The following is a 22,452-nucleotide window of genomic DNA, read 5'->3' as shown; positions in this document are numbered from 1 at the left end:
GCCTTGGAAGAGAAGAACAGGAGAATCCTAGCAGAGCACCAGGGGCACAAATGAGGAGGAAAGAGGGGGGAAAAAACAGCATTCAGGTCTGATCAGGGCTTTGCAGCCAATGCCAATGTAAATTGCGCTCGGGGCAGACAGAGGGCAGTTCTTGCTCCAGCTGTAAACACCCAGGAACAAGGACTGCTTTTCTGCCCTTTAGCAAAGCATTTAACACATGCACACGGGGATCCTCGGCCAGATGGAAGGCTACAAGGCAGTGGCACGCAGGAGAGACAGCCTGTCATACAGCAGCACTGCTGATGTTTAGTGATGAAGAGCAACATGAGCTACAAGGTGGTCTTTCTTTCCACCTTCCAGTTAGCCTGTTTGGATCGTGTTAGCTGCCTGCTTCTTATCAGACTTTACAGTTCCCCCTCACCACTGCTCAATTCCATCATGCCGTCGCTTAACTTGTGCATGTAATTTAAAGCCAGATAGACAGCAGGGAAATTGCTTCCTCTGAGGCCCCTACTAATTGACCCCTATCCACAGAGCTCAGCAGTCTTCCCTTAACAGCGCTCGCACGCGCTACCGCAACACGAAGTGCAAGTTCGGAGGTTGCCAGCGCAGCCTCTCTCCCCCGTGGCAATGCCATATGGTGTTAAGGCTTTCAGGATCAGACGCCGCTCCTGCTGAAATCAATCATCACAACCCATCCCTGGAGAAGGCCATCTCAAAATCCCACTGGCTTGAAGCTCAGCTCAGCGAAATGCCTTGGATTTGGAGGCGGGTATTGACTCAATCAGGTTGGTATGCAAATGCTCACTTTAATAGCGCACATATCAATTAGCTGGGCTGCTACAAAGGGAGCAAGTGGTGCCCGCTACGATGACAGCATGCCTAAACAGCTGATATTTCACATTTGGCAGGACCCTTCAGCCCCTGCCAATGCAAGTCAGCCTCTCTGCCTGAACTTGCTGTCATACTAATAAGAATGAGCACTGGGGCAACTGAGATTCATACATTAAATGGGGTCCACTTAAAAGAGAGAAGGATGTAAACTACCGTCAGGCACCTAATGTTCATAACCTGCAGCAGAAGTTACAGACGTGTACACCAATCAGAGGAAAATAAGTAGTCTCTATGGGTAAATAAAGATTATGTCTCTTTAAACTGATTGTAAATCTGAATGAACACAGAATATACATACACAAGTAGGCAGCGTGCAACGTGACGTCAATCTGATTTTTATAGATTTATTATTGCCGTACATAAAATTTCCTAGTAATAATAACATTCTATGAAAAATACTAGAGCATTGGGACACTTTTAATGTGAAAATAGTACAAGAAAAGTAGGAAAAAATAATTCAAGTGCTTTAAAAAAAAATGCTGAGCGAGAAGCATTCCATGAAAAATGCAAGGGTCAGGAACTGGAAAGCATTCACGTGAATCTGTCTTCAACTCCATATACTATCTTTGAGAGTTATATCCTATGCCGTCATTGCACCAGTAGAAGAGATTTAAAGGAAAAAGAGAGAAATGGTTTCTGTGGGATCAGCCAGTTTACGGTTTATTGGTATTTTTCTAATTTTTCATTTGTTTTTAAACACGGTTCCACACCCTGCCACAAATCACCCCTGCACTTTGCAGCCACTGTTTGAGCCCAATTCATGAATCATCTAGGTGTGTAGTGGAATGCAAGCCCCTCAGTCCTTGACACATATCCATGGGAGCGTGCCTACCGAGGTGCCAGGGGATCACGCATGCAGAGCGGTGGATTCCCCGGGAGCACAGGCCAAATGAGTCGCTCCAGCCATTCACTCTGCAGGGAGGTTGCCCTTGCCCACCCTCAACACCAACACCCTCGTGGAAGCCCTGTCACCCTCTGACACCCTTCCAGCTGGTGGCTGTACAGCCAGAGCATGGCTGCTGCACCTGTGCTCTCGGCAGCCCTTCTGTCACTTTATTAGTTAATTTAAATTTTTTATAAAGAAGAAAGAAGACATAAGGAAAACAACCATATAAGGAAGTTATTCTTCCTCTCCTACTGACAAACCACACTTCTGTAAAGAAATTAGCCACATCCTGTGACAAAACTTTGTGATGGGTCATGACCTACAGAGAAGTGATGCCTTACTGACATCTCCACAGCTGGAAAGAGAAACCTGTTTCCTTCGAGTCACAGTACAGCAGCAGAGGAGCTTTTGTGTTTACGTATCTGATGGAGCACAAACAGGAGAGAGCAAGTGGGGGAAAGAGAGAATGAAGAAAAGAAGTGAAGGCAGGTGGTTATGAGAGCACACAAATGGCTAATTAAACCATGGGTTTTACTAGTCACAGTGGTTAAACAATTTTAACGGAAAGCATTCTCACAGCACGCCTGAAAAGTTTTTGACACTACTGAACACCTTTGTCAGGAGAAAGGAAGTTCTGGAAATGTGCTCAGAGATGCACACAAACCCATAGGAAGATCTGATAATGTACAAATGCCTTTCTTCCAGAGATAGCTCACTTTCTGCACAAATCGATAAACCATCAGAACCTATCATTTATCACAAACATTAAATCCCAGCAGCACCCGGGTTTGCAAGCCTAATGAGGGAACCTGGTACACAAAGGCACTCTCAGTGCTGGGTCTTCTGGGGGGAATTCTCCATGCCTCTGGTTCAGGGAGTCGCTATTAGGCTGTACTCAGCATTAACAGACCAGGGCATTAACTATCCTTGTTGCAAACTTGCTACAAAACCAACAAAGGCATATTATTGAGAAAAACAAGAGCTGAAAACCCAGTTTAGTTTCTATCCCCTGGAGAATCCATCCTGGTTTTTGTGTTAGCGATGCTGGGTCACCATTCACAAAAAAAGAGCTAAAAGGATGCAGAGCTATGAGTTAAACTTTCAGCAAGGACAGTTCACTCTTGCAAGAAGGAATTAATTAGTTGTTTTGATGAGGCTGGTTAGGAAGGAGTTAATGCTATCAGCCAAATGTCAGTTAACCCCCAAATGTTGCTTTTGTCCCATGGCAGTGTCAATACTAACACTATTATCTCAATTTATTTAACACAGAACAAATTAATTGGCTCGAAGTGTTGCTTTTTCCCTGGAATCCCTCATCCCATCTCTTCCTGGAGAGAGCTCCAGCAAGCAATGAGCAAGGGAATAAACCACTATGCAAACACACACAGGCACGCGCGCGCACACACACACACAGAGGGAAGTTACAATTTCTCACTTAGTTGCTGATTTCTGTGACTACAAATCTTGGTGTCACCCACCACACACTACTCCTCTGTACTAAATCCATCATCCTTGACACCTTCAGATGCATCTGAGATGTGTGTCGAACCAGCAACACTATAATTTTAATAATGGCAAGGAATTAAGTATGATTACTAGTCTTTCCTCTCACTTGTTTCCTTCCCCTAGCGATACCATCCAATTGTCATTTTCCTCACGGTTGTGTATTTTGGTTCCTATTGTCTGTCATACCCAATACAATAACTGAAATGTCTGCGACACGGGATCTGCCTGTCTCTCGTACGTCTGGCAAATCTGAAAACCTGTTGTTACAGCTTTGGGGAGCACAATACATTGTCAGTTCCGAGGAAACGTTGTAAAAATAACTGTACATACAGTTCAGTCAGAAATCAGTTCAGTCATACCTGCACTATTCTTCCATTGTGTTTAATACACCACAAGCAGGTTATTTCATAAAAGACATTGCCAAAGAAATCACTTGGGTGCGTTTCACCTACTCCTGGGCTCCACGGCCCGTTGTCTGTCTGGGACAAACCGCTACCAGCCAACCTGAAGATGAACTTGCCATTGCTTTCCCTGAATTTCCGACAGCAAAGAGCCTGGTGTTCAGCTAAAACTTTCCCTTTCCCACCTCCCCGTTCCTTCAAACCGCTCCGAATCGTCATGATTGCCGTTAATTAAAAAAAAAAAAATAAAGAAGAAAAAAAAAAGAAAATAAAAAAGGAGAGAAATAAAAAGAAAAGAAAAAGGAACCAGAGAGCCAGCAGTCTTATGGAAACAGCACGGCAGGTAAACCAAGTTAGCTTCGTTCCGTAAGGGCCACGAGCTGGCGGGGCGGGGACCGGTGTCCCCCGGCCGTCCCTCCTCGGCCCGGGGCCGGGGGCCAGCGGCCGGGGCCCGGCTCGGCGGGGCGCCGCGGGAGGCGGCGTTTCTCTTCCCTGCGGGGCGGAGAGGGGCGGGCGGCGGGGCCGCGCCGCGGGGAGCCGCGCCCGCGGCGGGGGCTCCCTCAGAGCCTGAAGGAGGCCTCGGAGAAGGGATGCTGCATCTTGAAGCTAGACAAGAAGCACTGGAGGGGCGGGGGCAGGGGGTTGAGGAGGGACGGCGGGAGGCTGGGGAAAAAGAAATCATCTCCTCTGACCTCTAACGAAGTGCCCGGTTTTTTCTTAAGCTCTTCACATTTCCTAAATTTGCAGATCTGGTGTCCCGTTTTGCGGTTCCTGCAACTGCTGCAGACTCCACAGTTGATGAGCCGCTTGCAGGGCACGCACACCCCGCAGCGTTTCCGCTTCTTCTTGGCGGGGTTACCCGCCCCGGCCCCAGCCCCGCCGCCGGTGCCGCCGGCCCCCCCTCCGCCTCCGCCGCCACCGCCGCCGCCGCCTCCGCCGCCCCCCGCGCCGGCGGCGGCGCCCAGGGCGGAGGCGGGCGAGGCCGAGGCGTGGCTCTGCGGGCAGTCCGCCAGGTTGGCGATCTGGAAGGCGCTGTCTGTGACGGCGGCCGAGGCCGCGGCGGGGGAGTGCAGGGCCGTCATGACGATGACCCCGGGGGGCAGGGAGAGGCCGCCCAACGCCGGGATGGCCGAGAAGGTGCCGACGCGGTCGGGGAGGTTCATGATCTCGGCTTCGGCGGCGCCGCACTTGAGCTTGTTCATGCACTCGCCGGCCAGCGGCCGGCAGTGCTCGGGGGCGAGGGTGGAGAGGAAGTTGCCGTTGGCCATGGGCAGGGCGGGCTGCTCGGCCGGCGGGCAGCCGGGCTTGCCCAGCCGCTGCGAGTCGCTCCGGTGGTGCATGCCGCCCCTGCCGGCGTGCAGCGAGGAGGCGGCGGCGGCGGCCGCGGAGGCGGCGGCGGCGGCGGCGGAGGAGGAGGAGGAGGAGGGTTTCCTCGCGCCGCCCGCCGCGCCGCCGCCGCCGCCGCTGCCCCAGAGCATGGCGGTGGCGGCGGCGGCCGTGGCGGTGTCGCAGTTCCAGGGGGACATGCCGATGCGGGCGGCGGCGGCGGCGGCCGCGCTGGGGAAGATGGGGGTGGTGATGCGGGCGATCTTGGCCGCCTGGGGGAAGGCGCCGCCGTTGGTCTTGTAGAAGGTGGCGAAGGAGCGATACCTCTCCATCTCCGAGTTGTAATCCACAAGGCTGTTGAGGGCCCCCTCGGGCAGGTGGCTGTCCTTGGGCAGCCCCGGCGCCTCGGGGTTGGGGCCGCTCTCCACGCACACGTTGGTGTTCATGGTGGCCGGGGCGGGGGGGGGGGGAGGGGGGCGGCGGGAAGGGACGGGACGGGGGGGCTGGGGGCCGGGGGGAGAGGGACGGGGCGGGGGTCGCTTAATCCTCCTCCTCCTCCTCCTCCGGACGCATCCCCGCGGTCGGTGCTTGGCCGGGCAGCCGTTCCTCCGGCATCCTCACGGGAGCTGCCGCAGCTGAAACACAAAAAGTCATTTCCAAGGGGGTGCGCGCGCGCGGGGGGCGCTCACGGCCGCCCACGGCCACCCCGGGGGAGGGGGGAGCACACACGGGTGGGGGGCACACGCCGCCGTACCCGTGGGCACAGGGCTCGAAGCGCCGGCCCGGGTGGAGCGAGCCCGGTCCCGGGACAATGTGGAGGCGGGGGACACGACACGGGAGCCGGGAGCTGCCCACCTACCAGCACCGGGAAAAATGAAAAGGCAGGGAGAAAGGGCGGGGGGAAAAATAAATAAAAGGAATTAGAAAAAAAGAAAAAAAGAGGGAGGTGGGGGGAGGGAGCCGCCAGCTGCCACGGTGTCCTTCTGAGCCCGGCGGTCATTAGCTGCCTGCCGGCACAGCTGGCTCCGCCGGGCGCTGGTTGCGGCGGCACCGGCTCCCCCGGCCCGCCCCCCCCCCCCCCCCCCGCCGCCTCCGGGTACGGGGGGGCTGCCTGCAGGCCGCGGGGGGCACGGGGCTAGGTTTAAAAAAAAAAAAAAATAAATTCTTAAGCAATTTCACAGCCTGTGATCCCGGCGCCTGCAGCTGTACTAAAGACGGAGTATTTATCCCAGCCTCTCGGGGAGGATTCCCCGCCACCGCCGCCGGGAGCCGCGCAGGGAGGGCTGGGGACACACACACCGAGACGGGGACAGCCCCTCTGTGGGCGCCGCGGGGCAGGGGGCTTCGCCGACAGACAGTCCGGGAACGCTTGGGAGGGCACGTCTCTCTACCTGCTGAACTTGCCCTCATCGGAGAAAGATGGCTTTCTGCTTCAAGCTACGAAAGTTTAGGAGGGGGCTAAGGACACGGCATCCGTTTTATTTCCCACCGCCCCCTCTCTCCCCCAGGGAGGTGAAGGGGGGTAATTTTAGTTCATGGCAGTGAGGAAGGTATATTATGGCAGACCGCGCGAACTAAAGCAGAACATAAGCATAACTTAAAAAGCCCTCAGTTTATGAACACTGCCTCTTTGTTTTCCAGATGCTCTACCTGAATAGTTCAGATATTTCCAGCATCTTTTCTGATGTAGGGCTATCAGAAACGCTCACTTGCGAGGCGCTCGTGGGGCTACTTCTAGTTTCCAGACTCCGGTATGTTTAGTTCAAAATGGTTATCAATTACGGTAATTACGATCATAATTAGATTAATGAACCGTTTGCAGCCCAACCTACCGAGTGCAAAAACTTCGTCTTCTCCCAACGCCGTGCACTGAAAGCGGGCTTTATGTAAACAAATCCAGATGAAGGGAGCGTAAATCTACAGAAGGAACCTCACCCCCGGCTGCACTGGGGACTGGCGGGCGTCTTTCCGTCGGGGAAAAAAAAAAAAAAAAAAAAAAAAAAAAAAAAAAAAAAAAAAAAAAAAAAAAAAAAAAAAAAGGACCCCGAGCTCGCAGGAGCCACCTCTGTGTTTCCACGTCAGGGAAAAACCCAGACTCTCGTTGGCTTCAGAGGTCTAGTGGCAATACAAAGGCTGCCCCGGAAAGCTCTAGGCTAAGCGTCGTCTTGTGGAGGGATGCGAAGGATTTGCTTACAGCAAAAGAAAAAAAAAAATAACAAAACACCGTTTCCATTTCCAGAAAGGAAAACCTAGCTCCATGTCCTTGATAACAACTACTCAATAAAACTAGTTTTGCCAGCCATGTGTACGAAAGCCACGCATCTGGTAAGGAATAAAATATTAGCATTCAGCCTTTTATGCCAGAAGTCATTTGCATTTTCTTGCCCTATTTCCCCCAGCATTAAACTGGTTTCTCTCCACAAAACCTTCACTCGCTGGCCACCTTTTCTCTCTCCGCGGTCCCCTCTCGGGCTTTATTGCCACCAGCAGCGAGAAAATGATGGTGCCCACCAACCGGGTCATTATTGTTTAATCGATGCATCTCCGGAGCATGAAAAGGGTACCCGAGACGCAGTTATTGATTTCCCTCCCCCTCTAACTATCGCCCTCTTTTCCACGAATGAAATAAATAAATAGAAATTGCTATCCGGGCTTTGGGATTCTGTCCCTGCTTAAGCTAAATGTGACCGTACATGTTCAATATTGCATGTCTGCTCTGCCAAAGACAGAGAGATCAAAGGTCATATTTAACATTCAGGAGGAGGGGCGGGTGCAGATTAATTAATAAATTAATATAGCGACGCCTTTTATTGCCCAAGTCTAGCATTAATCTACTTTTACGATCCCAGAGGACAAGAACAACAGAAAAAAAAGATCTCCCGACAAACCTACAAAATTTTTAAAAAACCAACAAATAACCCACTCCGCTAAAAAAACCCCACAACTAAAACCCAAAACCACACACACACACACACACCCCCAAAAAACAAAAAAACAAAAGAAAAAACCGCGAAGAATAAGGGGGGAAAAGATGAGGGGGGAAAGCAAACCAGTCACTTACCAGGCTCTTTATTTGGGGGGGCTTGAGTGTGCAGACGCTACCAGCCTGTCTGCCTTTAATTAGTTGCACATCAGTCCCTAACACAAAGAAGAAGAAGAAGAAGAAAAATATCCAGATGTGCCTTGGCAGCTCCTCAATTACAACTTTGATACTTGTAAACAAACTGCGAGGGGCGGTGGGGAAGGTGGGGGGGCGGGGGGATAAATTAAGCCGCCGATCCACTAAACAAATACCTGTAAGTGGCTTTTTTTCCCCCCTCTCCCTCTCTCGCTCGTTGCAGAGAAAGGAGGGGGGAAGCAGGGGAGGCGGCGGGGGGCGAGGAAGGAGCAGGCACAGAGGGAGGGAGGGAGGGCGGGCGGGCGGGCGGGCGGGAGTGTGCGTGTGCGTGTGTGTGTGTGTGTGTGTGTGTCTGTGTGTGTGTGTGTGTGCGTGTGCGCGGTGGTCTCCTCTGCCGGCGCGCTGCTCGCCGCCCGTCTCCCGGCGCCCGCCCTCGCACACAGCGCCGGGAGTGCGTGTGCGTGTGGCGCTGCGGGGGAGGGGAGGGCGGGGGCGGGCGGGAGGCGATCGCCGCCGAGGTGAGGGAGCGCGCCGGGAGGACGCAGGGATGCGGACACCCGCCGCTGCCGCCGCCGAGCGCTGGCGGGGCCGCCGCCGAGCGGCGCGCACGGGCCGCGGCGCAGCGCGGGGCCGCCCCCGCCGCCGCCCCCTGCGCTCCCCTCCCGCGGCGGGGGCGCTGCGGCCGCGGCCGCCCGGTGCGGGGCTGCCGGCGGGGCGGGGCCGCGCCGCGCCGCAGAGGGGAGGGGAGGGGGCGGCGGGGAGGGCGCGCCCCCCGCGCTGCGCCCTGTCACCCTCCCCGCGGGCGGGCGCGGAACTGCCGGCAAACTTTGAGCCCCGGGAAGTTTGCGGAGGGGAGCGGCGATACCTCTGCCCAGCCCGGCGGGCTGGAGCGCAGGCCGGTGTCCCGGTCAGCGCACGGCTACGCAGCATGTAATTTTTCACGCGCGTTCGCAGATCTCTAAAGACTACCAACCCCCGCGCACGCTATCTATTTTTTTTTTTTTTTTTTTTCAGACGCGTGAGGTGCTGCAGATTTCAGGCATATTTAGGCGAAATGGAGCCAGATGAACCGTGGATGTTACACAAGTGTCTCGGCACTCACTAGAAGTGCTGTCCCAACATTTGCCCTTTGCAGGTGCCAGAGCCCAGGAGGTGCATGGCACCTGTCCGGGCAAGCCACGCGTACCCCGCACCTGAACTGCCAACATTGAAATGCATCTCTTAACAAGCCACTGACGTACAGGTACTGCATGCAAACACACTACAGTTTCTTTAAGGATTTCAGCAAACTATTTAAAAAAACCCAGCCAAGCCCACCTGCCTTCCCTGGAGTTCTTGCAAGCACAAAAAAGGGCCTATATTCACTGAATAAATTATGCATTGCAAGTTCTTCATCCAGCCCCTCTTGGTACCTCCAGAGCGAGCGCTGATACTTACAGAACCATTGCTGCAGCCTGGTGCTGCCAGTGTGGGCACTAAGCAGTTAAGAAATGGATGTTTCTGCCAAGAAAATAATTTTAACCGTTTGTAAATTACAGAAAAAGAAGGGAAAATTGCACTGTTTCATTGGTTTTATATGTAAGTAAATGAAGGATTTATGTGCAGACTGAAGTTTTATTTCCTTCTGCTCCAAGCTGAATTCAAGCTCGGGGTGCTCAACTCTACAGAATTACCTAAGGGAGAGCAATGCAGGAACCTTATCCCAGGAGCAGCAAGACAAGGTGGATTTGAGCAGTGGGGTTCGACAAGGACCAGCAGCCTCATGGCTAATGCTCCATCAAGTGAGACTGACTGGAACAGATGAGGGACAGTTTTGGTCAATCAGGTAGGTCGCAGATCTGCAAGAAGTCGTGCCCCTGGCATTTATGTTATGGATTGGTACGCTTTATTTGGAAGCAGTGTAGTTTATCTAGCTAATTAGCTGCCTCTAACTATACGATATGCATTTTAAAATACCCCCAAACACGGATTTACATAATAAAGCATAACCTCCCAACTAGCTAGCATCATCCTTTATGACAGTTCTGCTGCCTTTTTCAAAGTATTTTCTGTTTTGATACATTTTAACACAAACTTATGGGGGGAGGAAGAGATACAAATGAGGGGAAACGGTGTTTCAGTAATGTCACAAAGTGACAAAAAACAAGAGCTTTTCCTGTTGAGGTTCATCCTATACCACTTTTCTCCCAAATTAGTTGTCAAAAGCGATATGCTATACTCCAAACACTGAGGACATTTTTCAAACACAGACTTCTCCTGAACTCCAAACTTCCTTTAATCACAACCTGTGTCTCACTTAAGCAATCCTTTCTGAGTTAATTTATTACTCTTGAAAGAGTTACATTTTTAATAAGCTAAAAGAGGAAAAGGGGAAAACTCTGACAATCTTTTCTCATGCATAAGGAAGACCATTTCATGTATTTTTTAATTGTCATGTGAATTAAATTGCAGTGCTATATATAACCTTTCTATTCCATCCTGGAAAGTTGTACACTTTTTTGGTGTTGGGGAAGAAGCGTGGAATCCAGTTCTGATGTTTGGTTTTTTGCTGAGACCTTTTTTTTTAGTAGAGTCCGGGAACTTTTGTTTGTCTGTTTGTTTGTTTGTTTGTGGGGGGTTTGTGGGGGCTGGGGAAGAGGGGTATTCCTGGCTTTTGTTTTGGTTTTGGATACAAATCTGTTTTATCATGCATCCTGCCCTCAGTCTGGGAGCTGAGGAGGACTGTTATGTTCAGGAGTCTATTGGTGAGCTAGCTACAACTGTCTCATGATGAGTCCTAAGAAAGCAATTTCAGATTATCCTTTTCACCATAATCTGTGCTTTGATGGGAGCAACAGAAAGTTAAAAATCATGGGCTCTGATTTTTGTTCAGAAACCATTTCTATTTCATTTTTAGCAGGAACACAGCTAGAGCAGTATGTTGTGTCATCGGAACATGGGAACTGCCCTGCCTTTGTAAATGTTGAGGTTGTTCTGAAAGAAAGTTGCAAAAAAAGAGAAACAAATTGAAATTCACATTCAGTTTTTGTTCATTCTCTTACTGACTCTAGTGTGTATTTACAAAGTGACCACTGTAAGCCTAAACCAGATCCATCAAGTATTATAAGCATTATACCAGAAATAGAAAAAGAAGGTGAAGCAAGCCCTTGGGGAATTCAGCAGTTCATTAGACAGCAAGCTGGAGTTTTGGGTTTTCCAGTATCATTACTCTTTCCTTTCTTGTGCTCGTTTCCTAGGCCTCCTAAAGCTCATGGATCCATTGTCAGGGCTAGACTGTCACCCTGTTGCTGTGTTGGGTTCCCTTCTGCTGGGCCCAGGAGCTCTAAACTGGACATGCTGCAACACTGGTTCTCCTCTGGGTGGTCTACATAGCACAAATCCTGAGCAGGCTAACCTTGGGGTGTGGGCCTTTGTTACAGAAGAACAGTGGCTAGGGACTGGAAAAGTAGCTGCCTCTGTTCCACTCCCTTTCGTATTACGAAATCTCCCACCCTGAAGTGGATATGGTAGGTTTTCATCCAGGACCATGTCCTTTTACCTGCCTCCAGCTCTGTGCCACACCCCTTGATGAAAATGGAAATAGTGGCTCAGCTATTTTCCACCCTCAGGAAGAAACACATTTCTGGCACAGCCTTTCTTCTAGCACCAGTCTTGGGGGACTCCAAATGTGTGGTCTTTTCCCTCTTAGATGAAGGGAGATTTAAAAAGAGATGCAGAAGTTTCCTCAAAATCCCCAACCAAATTCTTTTCTACTTCATTGGTGCAAGAAACACGTGGAAACAGGGAAATGTCTTGTACACCATCCACAGCCATAACAGCACACCCATTGCCTGCAATCCCTCATAACTCCCTAACATGCTTTGAGCTACAAATTATTTCAGGGATCTGGGCTGAAATCAACCTAAAAGCTGTCTGTTTGCACTGCCATGATACCAAATCCAGCTCCTCTTGATCTGCAGTTCATCTCTGTCACTTACAGCAGTGTTAGGCATCCTCCTTCCTTCCTCTCTAGATGCTCACCTTCCTGCTGGGACCTACGTACCATTCCTCCTTCTCATCGCTGCAGCCAGACATGTCCTATTCACCTGACTCATACCTGCCCCTCTTGCTTTCCACACATGCAACCCACCCCAGCTCCCTGGTGAAGGGGGATGCTTCACTGCTTGCCAACCACTGTGGAATTCTTGCATCGGTAAAGGGAAAGACTAGGCACAAACTAGTTTTTGTGTGCTGCAAGAAAAGACACCTGAGAACTGCTGAAAAGCACTGGCTGCCAGCAAAAATCAGGTTAAACCCATCCATTTGAATTCCTTGCTTTCATCCAATATTACTGAAAACTACCCTCTTTTAGTCTGAAAGGAAATGCAGTGATTACCCCCTATTACAGACACCTACAAATATTTACTAAAATAATGTAGCAGAGGGATTTTTTTTTTTTAAGTTATCACAGCTTAAACATTCCCATTACTTTGAATATGGTTTGATTCTGCTTCAGGTGCAGATGCTTTCCTGATGCTTCCTAGGCAGGAATCCAGATTGCTGATCTCCAATTATGCCGACTCCCAGAGGGCTCAATCCGTCACCGATGCAAGTCAACAATGCAGCTCTGCATTTGATAGGTTGCTGCCAGATGAGAAGCAGCAGTGCCCAGGAAAAAGAAAGCACACAAGGATCCTTATTGTCTCGGTATTGGGACTCTGACAGGACAGAGATGGAGAGCTCTGAAACCTGGGTCCAAAGAGCTGGCTACTAGAACCACCTGGATTTACTCAGCTCAACTCAGAACCTCCAGGTGTCTCTCCCCTGTGACTGACAGCACATGCCAGTTCCACAGTTTAATTTCTTTTTGGTTCCGTTTTTGGAGGTGGACTTGAGTGGCTTTTACCCTGTGAATGCTGTATGAATCTAAATGTCAAGCCAGAGATGTCATGCCAGCAGCTAACAAGGGGCTTTAGAATAAGCACTCCCTGGCCAGTACACAGTAAGCATGGGCTCATTCACCTAATCAGCTTTTGGGCTCCTCAGTGCTAAGGCGGTATTCTGTTTTTTTCATTTTTGGTTTTGTTTTGTTGTTTTGGTTTTTTGTTTGTTTATTTTTTTTTCAAATGGCATTGTACCAACACTCTTCTGGGGCAGCTACTCAGAACGTGTATTTGTTCTTTCATGGCTTGCATGTCCCAAAAAAAACCCCAAAAAACCAAAAACCAAAAACAAAACAACTGTGAGAAAGATTTGAATCGCTGCTGCTAGTTCAGGATGCCTGACAGTTTTTCTTTCCTTCTGGGCCCTATTTTCAGATACTTCTCCATTTGTCAAGTTTTACCTCTTTGATCTAAAAGTTCCCTGTTTGAGAGGTATCCAGTCTATAAGACCATTCAGCTGGTTTCTAGAGTTCATTCTTAGCTAACACATTTTCTGTGCTAAAATAATAACTTTCTAAGAACTACTTTTCTAAGGAACTGTAATGCCTTTGCACTTAGAAGCAAAAAGTTTGAAATTTGGTCATCATGAACATACCTCATTTGGCCAAATTGCACATATTTCCCGAGTTATAAGAAAGAAATCTTAGTTCACACACAAGAGAATTGCTAGAAGTGCAACAGGGAAAAATTCTCTGAAGTGTTTAATTCTGGCTGATCTTTGAATTCCTTCTGTAGATACATTACCTCCACTGGAACTGCTAAGTGATGTGAGAGTAGCAAAAGGTCAGCATCACCCATAGAGTATTCAAATTTAGAGATCTCTTTTTATCAGATTATCAAAGCAAGGAAGATATCCCAGAGAATGGAGACAGACTCATTTATGCTTGAGAAGCACATAAGTATCACAGAGAGAACCTGTACAAATAGGGAATTTGGAATTCCAGTTTTGGAATATGGTTATGTGAAGTTGGGGCAACAGTGTGAAGGAAGAAAAGACTGATGCTGAGAATGGACCAGGGACTAAATGAGGAAACAATCCTGGGGGGAGACTAGTATGCAATCAGACATATGTGCAGAACTGGTACAGTAAGGATTTCATGGATAAGCTCAACTCAGGCATCTTCTAGATTTCCAGCACTTTAGTCTGTGACCTTTGCAAACATTCTGGAGGTTCTACCTCCTTGGCTTGGCTGCCTTTTGAATTTTGGTACTTGTCTTAGAGCAAGTGACAGGTTTTGCTTTACCCCTGCATGTAAGTTTTTGATGAGTTAGTTCCACTTGCACATTTAGTAAATTGGGGAGAGTAAAGACTTAATTAAAAAGTGGAGTTTTGTCAATTTAACACCATCTTCAGATGAATGATATTCATATCATGGGCAGGTTTTCACATCACTGTGATCAGACACCTCTGGTAAAACACACAATGAAAAATCAAGCTCATACCACTGAACTGTGACTTTGGCCCTGGGATGCCCAGGATAGCTACATCAAACTATTCTGGGTTCTGTTGGTCTGGAAGAGCATCTGAAACAAAAGTAGTAAATACATCAGATTTTTTCAGTACCTCATAAAACAACATAAGAAAAAGTAGTGTCTGCTTCAGAAAATTTCTATAGGAAGCAAAATTTGAGTAGGGTTTTTCTCTAGAGAAAAGTTTTTTCTCTGTAGTTGTGATGTTGCATAGCTTTGGCTACCTTGTCAATGAAATAGCCTGAGATTCTGCTCTCATCTCAGTTCCCACACTCCAACAAAAGACATGTGTATTTTACTATCCAGTTGTGTTAATGCTTTGCTCCCCTCATCTATTGTCACGCTTTCACTGTTAAGACTAGTCTGAAATAAGCTTATGTTTTTAAATACTTGATTTCACATGCTGCTACTATTTATGGTTAAGACTTCCTTGGGAAGGATGACAATCACTCATGACTCAAAGATGGTCTCAGTGCCAGAAGCACTTGTATCCTTCTATAGGCCATCATTTTGACTTACAATAAGCATCAGCAGGCAGTGGATGGCCATTTCCCTTACTGTTCCCTGAAGTCATGTTAATCATACTTTGGCTTTACTGTCAGAAGGCATAAAAATGAGACTCCACTGCTGCAGAGTGTAGGACTGATGGATGACCCCAGAGGAGTACTGTTGATCCCCTGCTGATGTCCCCAGAACCTGCTTCTTTCTCTGATTTCAGAGGTATTCTACAGATGAGTAGGGGTGCAGAGGCCAGGTGGCTTTTCCACACATCAAGTGGTTTAAAAGGTGCTGCAAGTAGCCAGATGGTCACAGCACAATGTCTGGCATTTAGATGACCACAACTAAGCACCTCCTTTGTAAGGCAGAACATTCAGCAGCAGGCATTGTCTCACAGAGAAGGTAATTGCTGAAGTTTAGATAATACCAATTTCCATCATTTTACCCTAGTTCCTTGAGCGCTTTTCAATATTCACATACTTACAGCCATGGATCCAGAGGTTCAAGAAAGAGGATGCTGGGAAAGGGAAATGATATTCCAGATGCCAGTGTGTGGTCAGAAGAATACACTACGATCCCAAAAATGGCAACAAAATGTGAGCTATTGGACTTGGGAAGAACAAGAATGAACACAGTGAAAAGCAAACACAAAAACCCCCACAAACTGGTAAGAGTCAAAGAAATATGGATGAAAAAAGTATTGTGATGATTTAACAGGAAAATCAGGACACAACAAAACACAGAAGGCACCACAAGGGACATAAGCAAACTTTCTTGTTTCAACAAGATAGCTATCCTTTCTCACGCATGTGCAATCCTGGCCAAATGTGCTGTCACACAAATATTTTAAGCTGCTCTCTCCTGCCAGCAAGAGTTGTTATCATGGCAGCCGGTGCTGCGCTGCTGAGATGAGCCCCCAGAGAAAGCCCTCTCGCCTCTCACTCACGCACTCGTGTGCCGGTGTGATTCCCTGCCATTCCCGGCACAGCGCCCTACGTGCTCGGAATGGCAGGCACGTTTCACTGAGTGCTCCAACCCTTTCCGGGTGTAACTTTAGCCCCCTTGAGGAGTCACATACCTGCTTTACACTGCATCTGCAGAACAGAAGAAACAAAGCCCTGAGCGCAGAAATCTTGTTAAAACATGCTATAGGCAAGACCAGGAGATTTTATCAGCCAACTGAACAAGGACCCATATACCTTCATTCTTGAACATTCGTTTGTTATCACTTGTCTGCTGAATCTGCTTGATTCCAAGTTGCAAAAGCGTTAGTCTAAGCAGATGACAGAAATACCCATTGTTAATTAACGTTACTATTTTATTACTCTTATTATTTTTTTATTGTTTTATTACTCTTGGTTCTTAATGGCCCAAGACATTTTAGCTGATAACTGAGATCAAGTAACAGGGTTATTTCTTTTATACCTGGACTGTATGTAAGTCTGTCTGCCTGTCTATCGATCTATCTATAACACCCATGCAAATACTTTAGGGTTTTTCCTTAACACTTCCCAAGCCCATTTAATATTCAGGTTTGTTGTTATACAAAGCAATAAAGTGACCAAAAAACAATTGGCCTTATAGATATAAAGTGAACATTAAGGCTTTAATCAACAATGTTGTCAGAGTATCTAGAAGAAATTAGTTTATCATGCATAGCAAAGATGGGTTTCTTGAGACTTCTAATGAAAGCTGATATAGCCATTATCTGATTACTGTAACATACACTCAATCATTAATACAAAAGTCCTCTTTAATGATCTTCATTTTATGTCCACAGCCATCCTAGGAGGAAGCCAGGAGGTGGGAAGGGGAAAATAGTGCTTCTTGCTTTTGTTTATGCCAATTCTAATGGGGTTGTGACACTGAAGAATGCTAATTTGAGACTGATGTGTATTTCTTGGCCCTGATCACAAGATGTGGGTCAGACTTACGAGAGGTCAGCAGTATTTGATATCCTGAGGGCAAAATTATGCTATTCAAGATTAATATAGAGGCCGTGCTGGTCTTCTCAGCCCCAGGGATTGCCAGTTGGCTCTTTAAGACATGGTAAATCCACGTTCTCTATTGCAGCTGTGCTGAACCAAGTCCTGCTAGGAGAAAGGAGCTGTGCCCCAGCATCTACATGGAAGTGATGATCCTGCTCTTCAGGTGAAAAACCATGGAGAAAGTAAAGATGCATAAGGGGTCTGGTAATTATTTCTCAAGTTTGTTATGGCAAACTGTATACTGTTGTCATTTTGCTGCTGGCTTCTGCTAATAATTTATTCTCAGGTTTTAAAGAATAGATCCCCCCAAATTTTTGTTGGCATCTGGCTCAATCAAAACAGAAAAAGACACAATAAAGAAACTATCTTTCAAAAAAGGTGAGGACTGTGTTCTCTGAATGTAGATTTTTTCAAATTACTTTGGATTTTGCACATCACTGTCATTACACAGCAATTTATGAAGAAGCATTATTGCTGTCTTTGTCATCAAAAAAGCCTTGAGAACAGTCTGTCACCGAGAATTAGTATTGCCACAAAGTAAAAGTTCTCTCAATATTTTTGCAGATGTTTTCACAGGTCTCTAATGTTTCACATTAGAGAATCTGAACCCCACAATTATTGCAAATTAAAATTATTTAATAGCGCTGCCTGTGAAAGACTGTTGTTTTTACAGTTGTCAAATGCCTCAAACATTGATAAATTTGTTTAACAATACATTATTTTCCTTTAGTTCTTCTAGACATACTGCAAGTGTTACCTTATGATTCTTTAAATGTCTGTTATTGTAAAAGTACTAGTATGCCTAAAAAAGGTACTGATTTTGCAAGTCTATAAAAGCAAATCTATACAAGCTAGATACTGAGAACACAAATTATATGTTTACCTCAGAAATAATAATGTCTTTATGCACCATGCAATGCAGGCTGCAAGTTGTAACTCTTTGGACATACTATGTATCATTTAGGTCTCACATAAACCTGTAGGTTAAATGCTACAATAATCTCGTTCTGAATCAGGAATTAAATGTATCATTCAGGAAGGCTTCTAAATATCCTGACTTTAAGGACTGGAACATTTTAGCCTTTTGGTTAAAGTCAGCCTTAGAATTAGCTTTTTGTTGCTTCCCCTCCCCCACATAATTCCTTCTCCTGTCTGGAGAATCTCAGCTGCTAAAACCCACCACTGCCAAATCGGCTGCAAACCGTGGACAAAAGAGGAAGTTCAATGAAACGGGAACACTCGGACTTTCTGTTTGTGCCATGCTGTGACTGTAAAACAATGGAGTCGCAGCAGACCTGCAGAGTATGTAAAGGAAATGAATCTTTAAGAAATGTATGTTTTCACACATTGACAGGGGTACTAAACTCCCATGTTTTCCTACCATATGAAATTTGTCACTGTGTATAATTCTATCTACATTCCTGTAGTTCACTTCCTGCTGCAGCCATGACAAATGTCCTTTTATATTTAAGGATTTTAGGGTCATTCATCTTTCATTTCTGTTATCAAATCTCTATTTCAAATATCTGTCTGCATCCTGCTCATTCCAGTATGATATATTAATCTACAGATAATATATGCACCCCATGTTTAAATATACCCATAGAAGCATCCAGAACTGAGTTCACTGTTCTCTTTGGCTGATATTCTTCCTTGACCACTGCACCCCACAGCAATCCCTTCAGCGCCATCAGTTCACCTGAATTTCCTCTGCATTTGATCCAACTCAACAAACCCACCCATTTTTCCTAACAAAACACTGGAAGTTTATGAATGATTTTTGCCTCCTAGGGTGGGCTTCCAAACAAATACCTGGATATACATATGTACATTTACATATATACAGTGGCCATTTGCTTATGCTGTGGTCCTTGGGGAGACTAAACCTGAGCTGTCAATAATGTAACCCACTTTAGAGTACAGGTCACAGATAAGTCTGACTGACATCTTAATGATTCTTATCTCTCTCTCTCTTGACTCAGATTTATATGTTAGGAGGTGAAGATAGGTGAGATGAGTCCAACCCATAGTGCTGAAATATCCATTTCAAATAACAAGGCTCATGCATCAAATGCTGTAAGATCAAGCTAGGTTCCTTTGGCAAGGAGTTTCCTTCAGGCATTACAGTGAAAAGTTTGGTTTGAAGAAGGATTTAAACAGCAGATGCAGCTGTCATGGATTAGAGATCCTTACGGAATAAAAGAAAATTAATACTGTCATGGGAAGGAAAGGTGGACATGATTTGACTCACTGGTCTTCCTTCTGTCTAGTGGAGATATTGCACCTGTCACTTTAGAAGAGTCTGCTCCAGTTGTGAGATTTGACCATATAAGCCATTTCCAGGAATTTCTAGTTTGCAATCTTACTCTCTTCCTCCATCAAACACCTGTTAACATTTCCCTCAAAGCAAATCTTTGCCACCAACATGAATAAATATTTTAAGAGTAATGTATAGTTACTGCAAATACTCTGGCCTAGCCTGGACACTTAAGGAAGTTTCACAATCCATTCACGTACAGCCACAGTGTGTTGTATTTTCCATCAACCCTCACATGTTCCTCACCCACAATATTTAGAAGGAAGAAAGAAAGTGAAAGAGGGAACATGCAGAATTACATGTTGGTCATAAAAAGCAGTCAGGCTCCAGAAAGATAACCTAAAGAACTAGTTTTCCTATTATAACAGTTTCCTCTGGTTCAAAAGCATTTTTTCTGTTTGCTGTATATTTTCTCTGTAGCTTTTAGGTTTTTGCATTTCAGGTCATTCAACAAGTCAAGAGTTCATCCTTACTATGTTTCCACTTACTGAATTTAAAAAAATATTATACTTCAAATTTCATATGTACCATTATATTTAGGAAGTCTCTCTTGTCTCCAAGCAACTTAAATGACAGGGTATTTCCTCCCTGTTTTATGTGATTCAAATTGATTATATATTTTGCCAATAAGGTAATTAAAAAGACAAAACTCACAGTTATTCCAGAGTGAGAAGCTGTCCTAGATCTTTAGATCACCCTAATTTGAGGTGCTGGAGAAGTCAATGATATAATTACGAAGGTCCTGCAGTCTTCATAAACATTCCAAGGTTATTCTCCCCAGACTGGTATTTTTTTCCTTGCCTTGGCACTCCAAGGCCCGTACTTGCCCATACAAGCCACAGGGAAAATGGAACCCTCACAGATGGTTTCCACTGTGCTCCCAGCAATCTCTGTTAGCTGGACAAAGGATACCTAGGGTGGCTTTAATTTACTCTTTCCCTTTTATCTGGTGTAGAGGAGCAATAGGGCTGAAACTCTCACCTTTTCTCTCTTTGTTAAAGATAATCTATTCAGAGCTCTCAGAACAGATGCATCTAGTACTGTATGTCTGCTGTACGAGGGAAAGAGTGTTACCTCTTGCATTGCTGCAAAGTCCAAACACATTTAACTCACAAGCTAACAAGTTTCAAAACCCTGCTGCAGTCTCCATCCTGGAAGAAGAATTGCCTTAAGAGGTACTAATAAAGACTGCCCAATAAGGGATTTCTGGAGACCACTGTTGTACACTGGGTACATCTTTTAAAAGGGTTTTTTAAATTGCTAGGAAAAGTCTTAGAATACACAGGAATATACTCACATGTCTCTAATAGCACTAATTCCTCAGGTCCTGTTTACCTAAAAGGATTTATCCTGTAGGCTGCAAAATAGACCTAGCAAGCTGGCTCAGTAATAGTGATAAAAGTTAGATATCATAATGTTTCCATTTCATTAGAAAGCTATCTGTCTCCTGGTAGTGGCTGGTTATGACCCAGGAAAAGGGGATATATGGCTTGACACGGTATAGAAATCATAAGCTATGTATTAATGATCACAGGCTGTTTCTCTCACAAGGACACTTCTCTCAGTTCCAGTTGTACATTGTTTGATTTGGCAGTAGTAGGAAAGGGGAACAGATGATTCAGTTGCTGTAATTTGTAAAAAGCATCAACAATTTTAACCTGCATTTTCCCTTCAGCCATACTCTCATCTCAGTTAAAGCTTCTTGTTTGATGTTTTTCTTCACTCTGACCATCCTTTAAAGCACTTGAGATGAAGTCAGGTAGATAGGCAGAATACGGTATCTTCAGTGTACGCTCTAGCAGCATTAGCATCATTTACATCAGTACAGGGAATGGATTACTTCCCCATTCAACCTAAAATCATTTCTGCCCTCAAGTGCCATATGCATATGGCAGACTAAGGACTAAGAAGATCTAGTGACATTATTGTAAGCTATGGTTTGGGGTACCATTTAGACCAACCATAGCAGATAATTAGACAGATAAATGTTTTGATTTAGGTGTTTGTATGTTGTGTGTACAGTCTATCAGCCAGTCTAACTCAGTCTCCCCAGTATCATTTTGGTGAGGAGAGTGACAAGTGCAGTGTTTCTTCTCGAGTTCTAGGTTGAGAACCATATTTTAATAAGACATTAAAGCTTTCCCTGCAAAGTCTTGCTACTTTTTCCACATATAGAAGCTATAATAATGTTCAGTCATATTGCTCAAGAAGAAAACAATACATCTAGGTAATCCCACGTATTCATTTTGCATTATACTTTGCTTCCCATTTATTATAAATTTCTCTCCCTCTGCAATAAATTGATTTTTTTTTTCTTTTCAGTTTTTTGATTCCAAACCTCTTGCTAAGCTTGATTTGCTGCTTCTTGGGCCACCTAAACTGTGCCATGTGTATTATACCTCAGGGTAGATCATTAATTCTTACCTCTTTGATTTAGCTGCCCTCTCAGTCAGATTCCTGCATCATTTTATCTCCCTCAATTTTTTTTCTGCCAGTTTGAAACTCAACTTTGGTTCTGCCTCCTTAAACATTAGAAGAACTAGATTTCTTTTTCTTTGACCTCATTTTCTCACCTGACAACACTCAGCTTTACTGATGTCTCCCCAAATCATGTTTTTTCCATTTAGTACTAAGGTTAGCATTTCCGTGTTTCAGCAAAAGCAGCTATTTGCGTTCCTATGATGTTCAGAGTCATCCTATGTGTCTGCCTGTGCAATTCTGAGTTCAGTGCCAAAACAATTTGGGAATTTGTATTAAAGCTAGAAAGCCTTTCTACTATGTTGATAGCTTAGCTGTATTTGCTGTCACAGTACTAATACGAGCCAGTTGTTTCTGCATTCCTCAGTACATTTCTGTGCAATCTCTTGCGCTCTGCATCATTGTTGGTCACTGGTTTCTAATCAAACATTTTCATATGCAGTGTTACATTCATCAAATAGCTGGTAACATTTATGTTACTATCCAAAAATTCAGGCTAAGCTTTCTAAGTAACTTTCAGGCTAAATCTACAGTTAAACCATTTTCATATTTAATTCAAAACTAACTTTCTTCACATTTTACTCATTTAGTCTGAGTTCACATTCATACTCTCCTCAGAGTCACGTTCAATACTTCAAAACATTAGCA

At 45.9% G+C, this 22,452-nt stretch overlaps 1 protein-coding gene across 1 annotated transcript; it reads right to left on the bottom strand.

The window, feature by feature from the left end:
* Nucleotides 1-942: 942 nt before the first annotated feature.
* CXXC4 (CXXC finger protein 4) lies at nucleotides 943-5,617 on the bottom strand. The gene has a single exon (XM_066186290.1). It carries the CDS (start codon nucleotides 5,457-5,459, stop codon nucleotides 4,248-4,250), a length of 1,212 nt encoding a protein of 403 aa, XP_066042387.1. The 5' UTR covers nucleotides 5,460-5,617; the 3' UTR covers nucleotides 943-4,247.
* Nucleotides 5,618-22,452: the final 16,835 nt, after the last annotated feature.

Source organism: Chamaea fasciata, unplaced genomic scaffold, assembly GCF_029207755.1.
Source record: "Chamaea fasciata isolate MVZ Bird 193981 ecotype frontalis unplaced genomic scaffold, bChaFas1.0.hap1 SCAF_6, whole genome shotgun sequence".
NCBI lineage: Eukaryota > Metazoa > Chordata > Aves > Passeriformes > Sylviidae > Chamaea > Chamaea fasciata.
Note: the sequence above shows the minus strand (reverse complement) of the source record. Positions and strands in the feature narration are given on the sequence as shown.

Coding starts and splice junctions, on each gene's coding strand:
- CXXC4 (XM_066186290.1), bottom strand. CDS start 5,459: ATGAACACCAACGTGTGCGTGGAGAGCGGCCCCAACCCCGAGGCGCCG.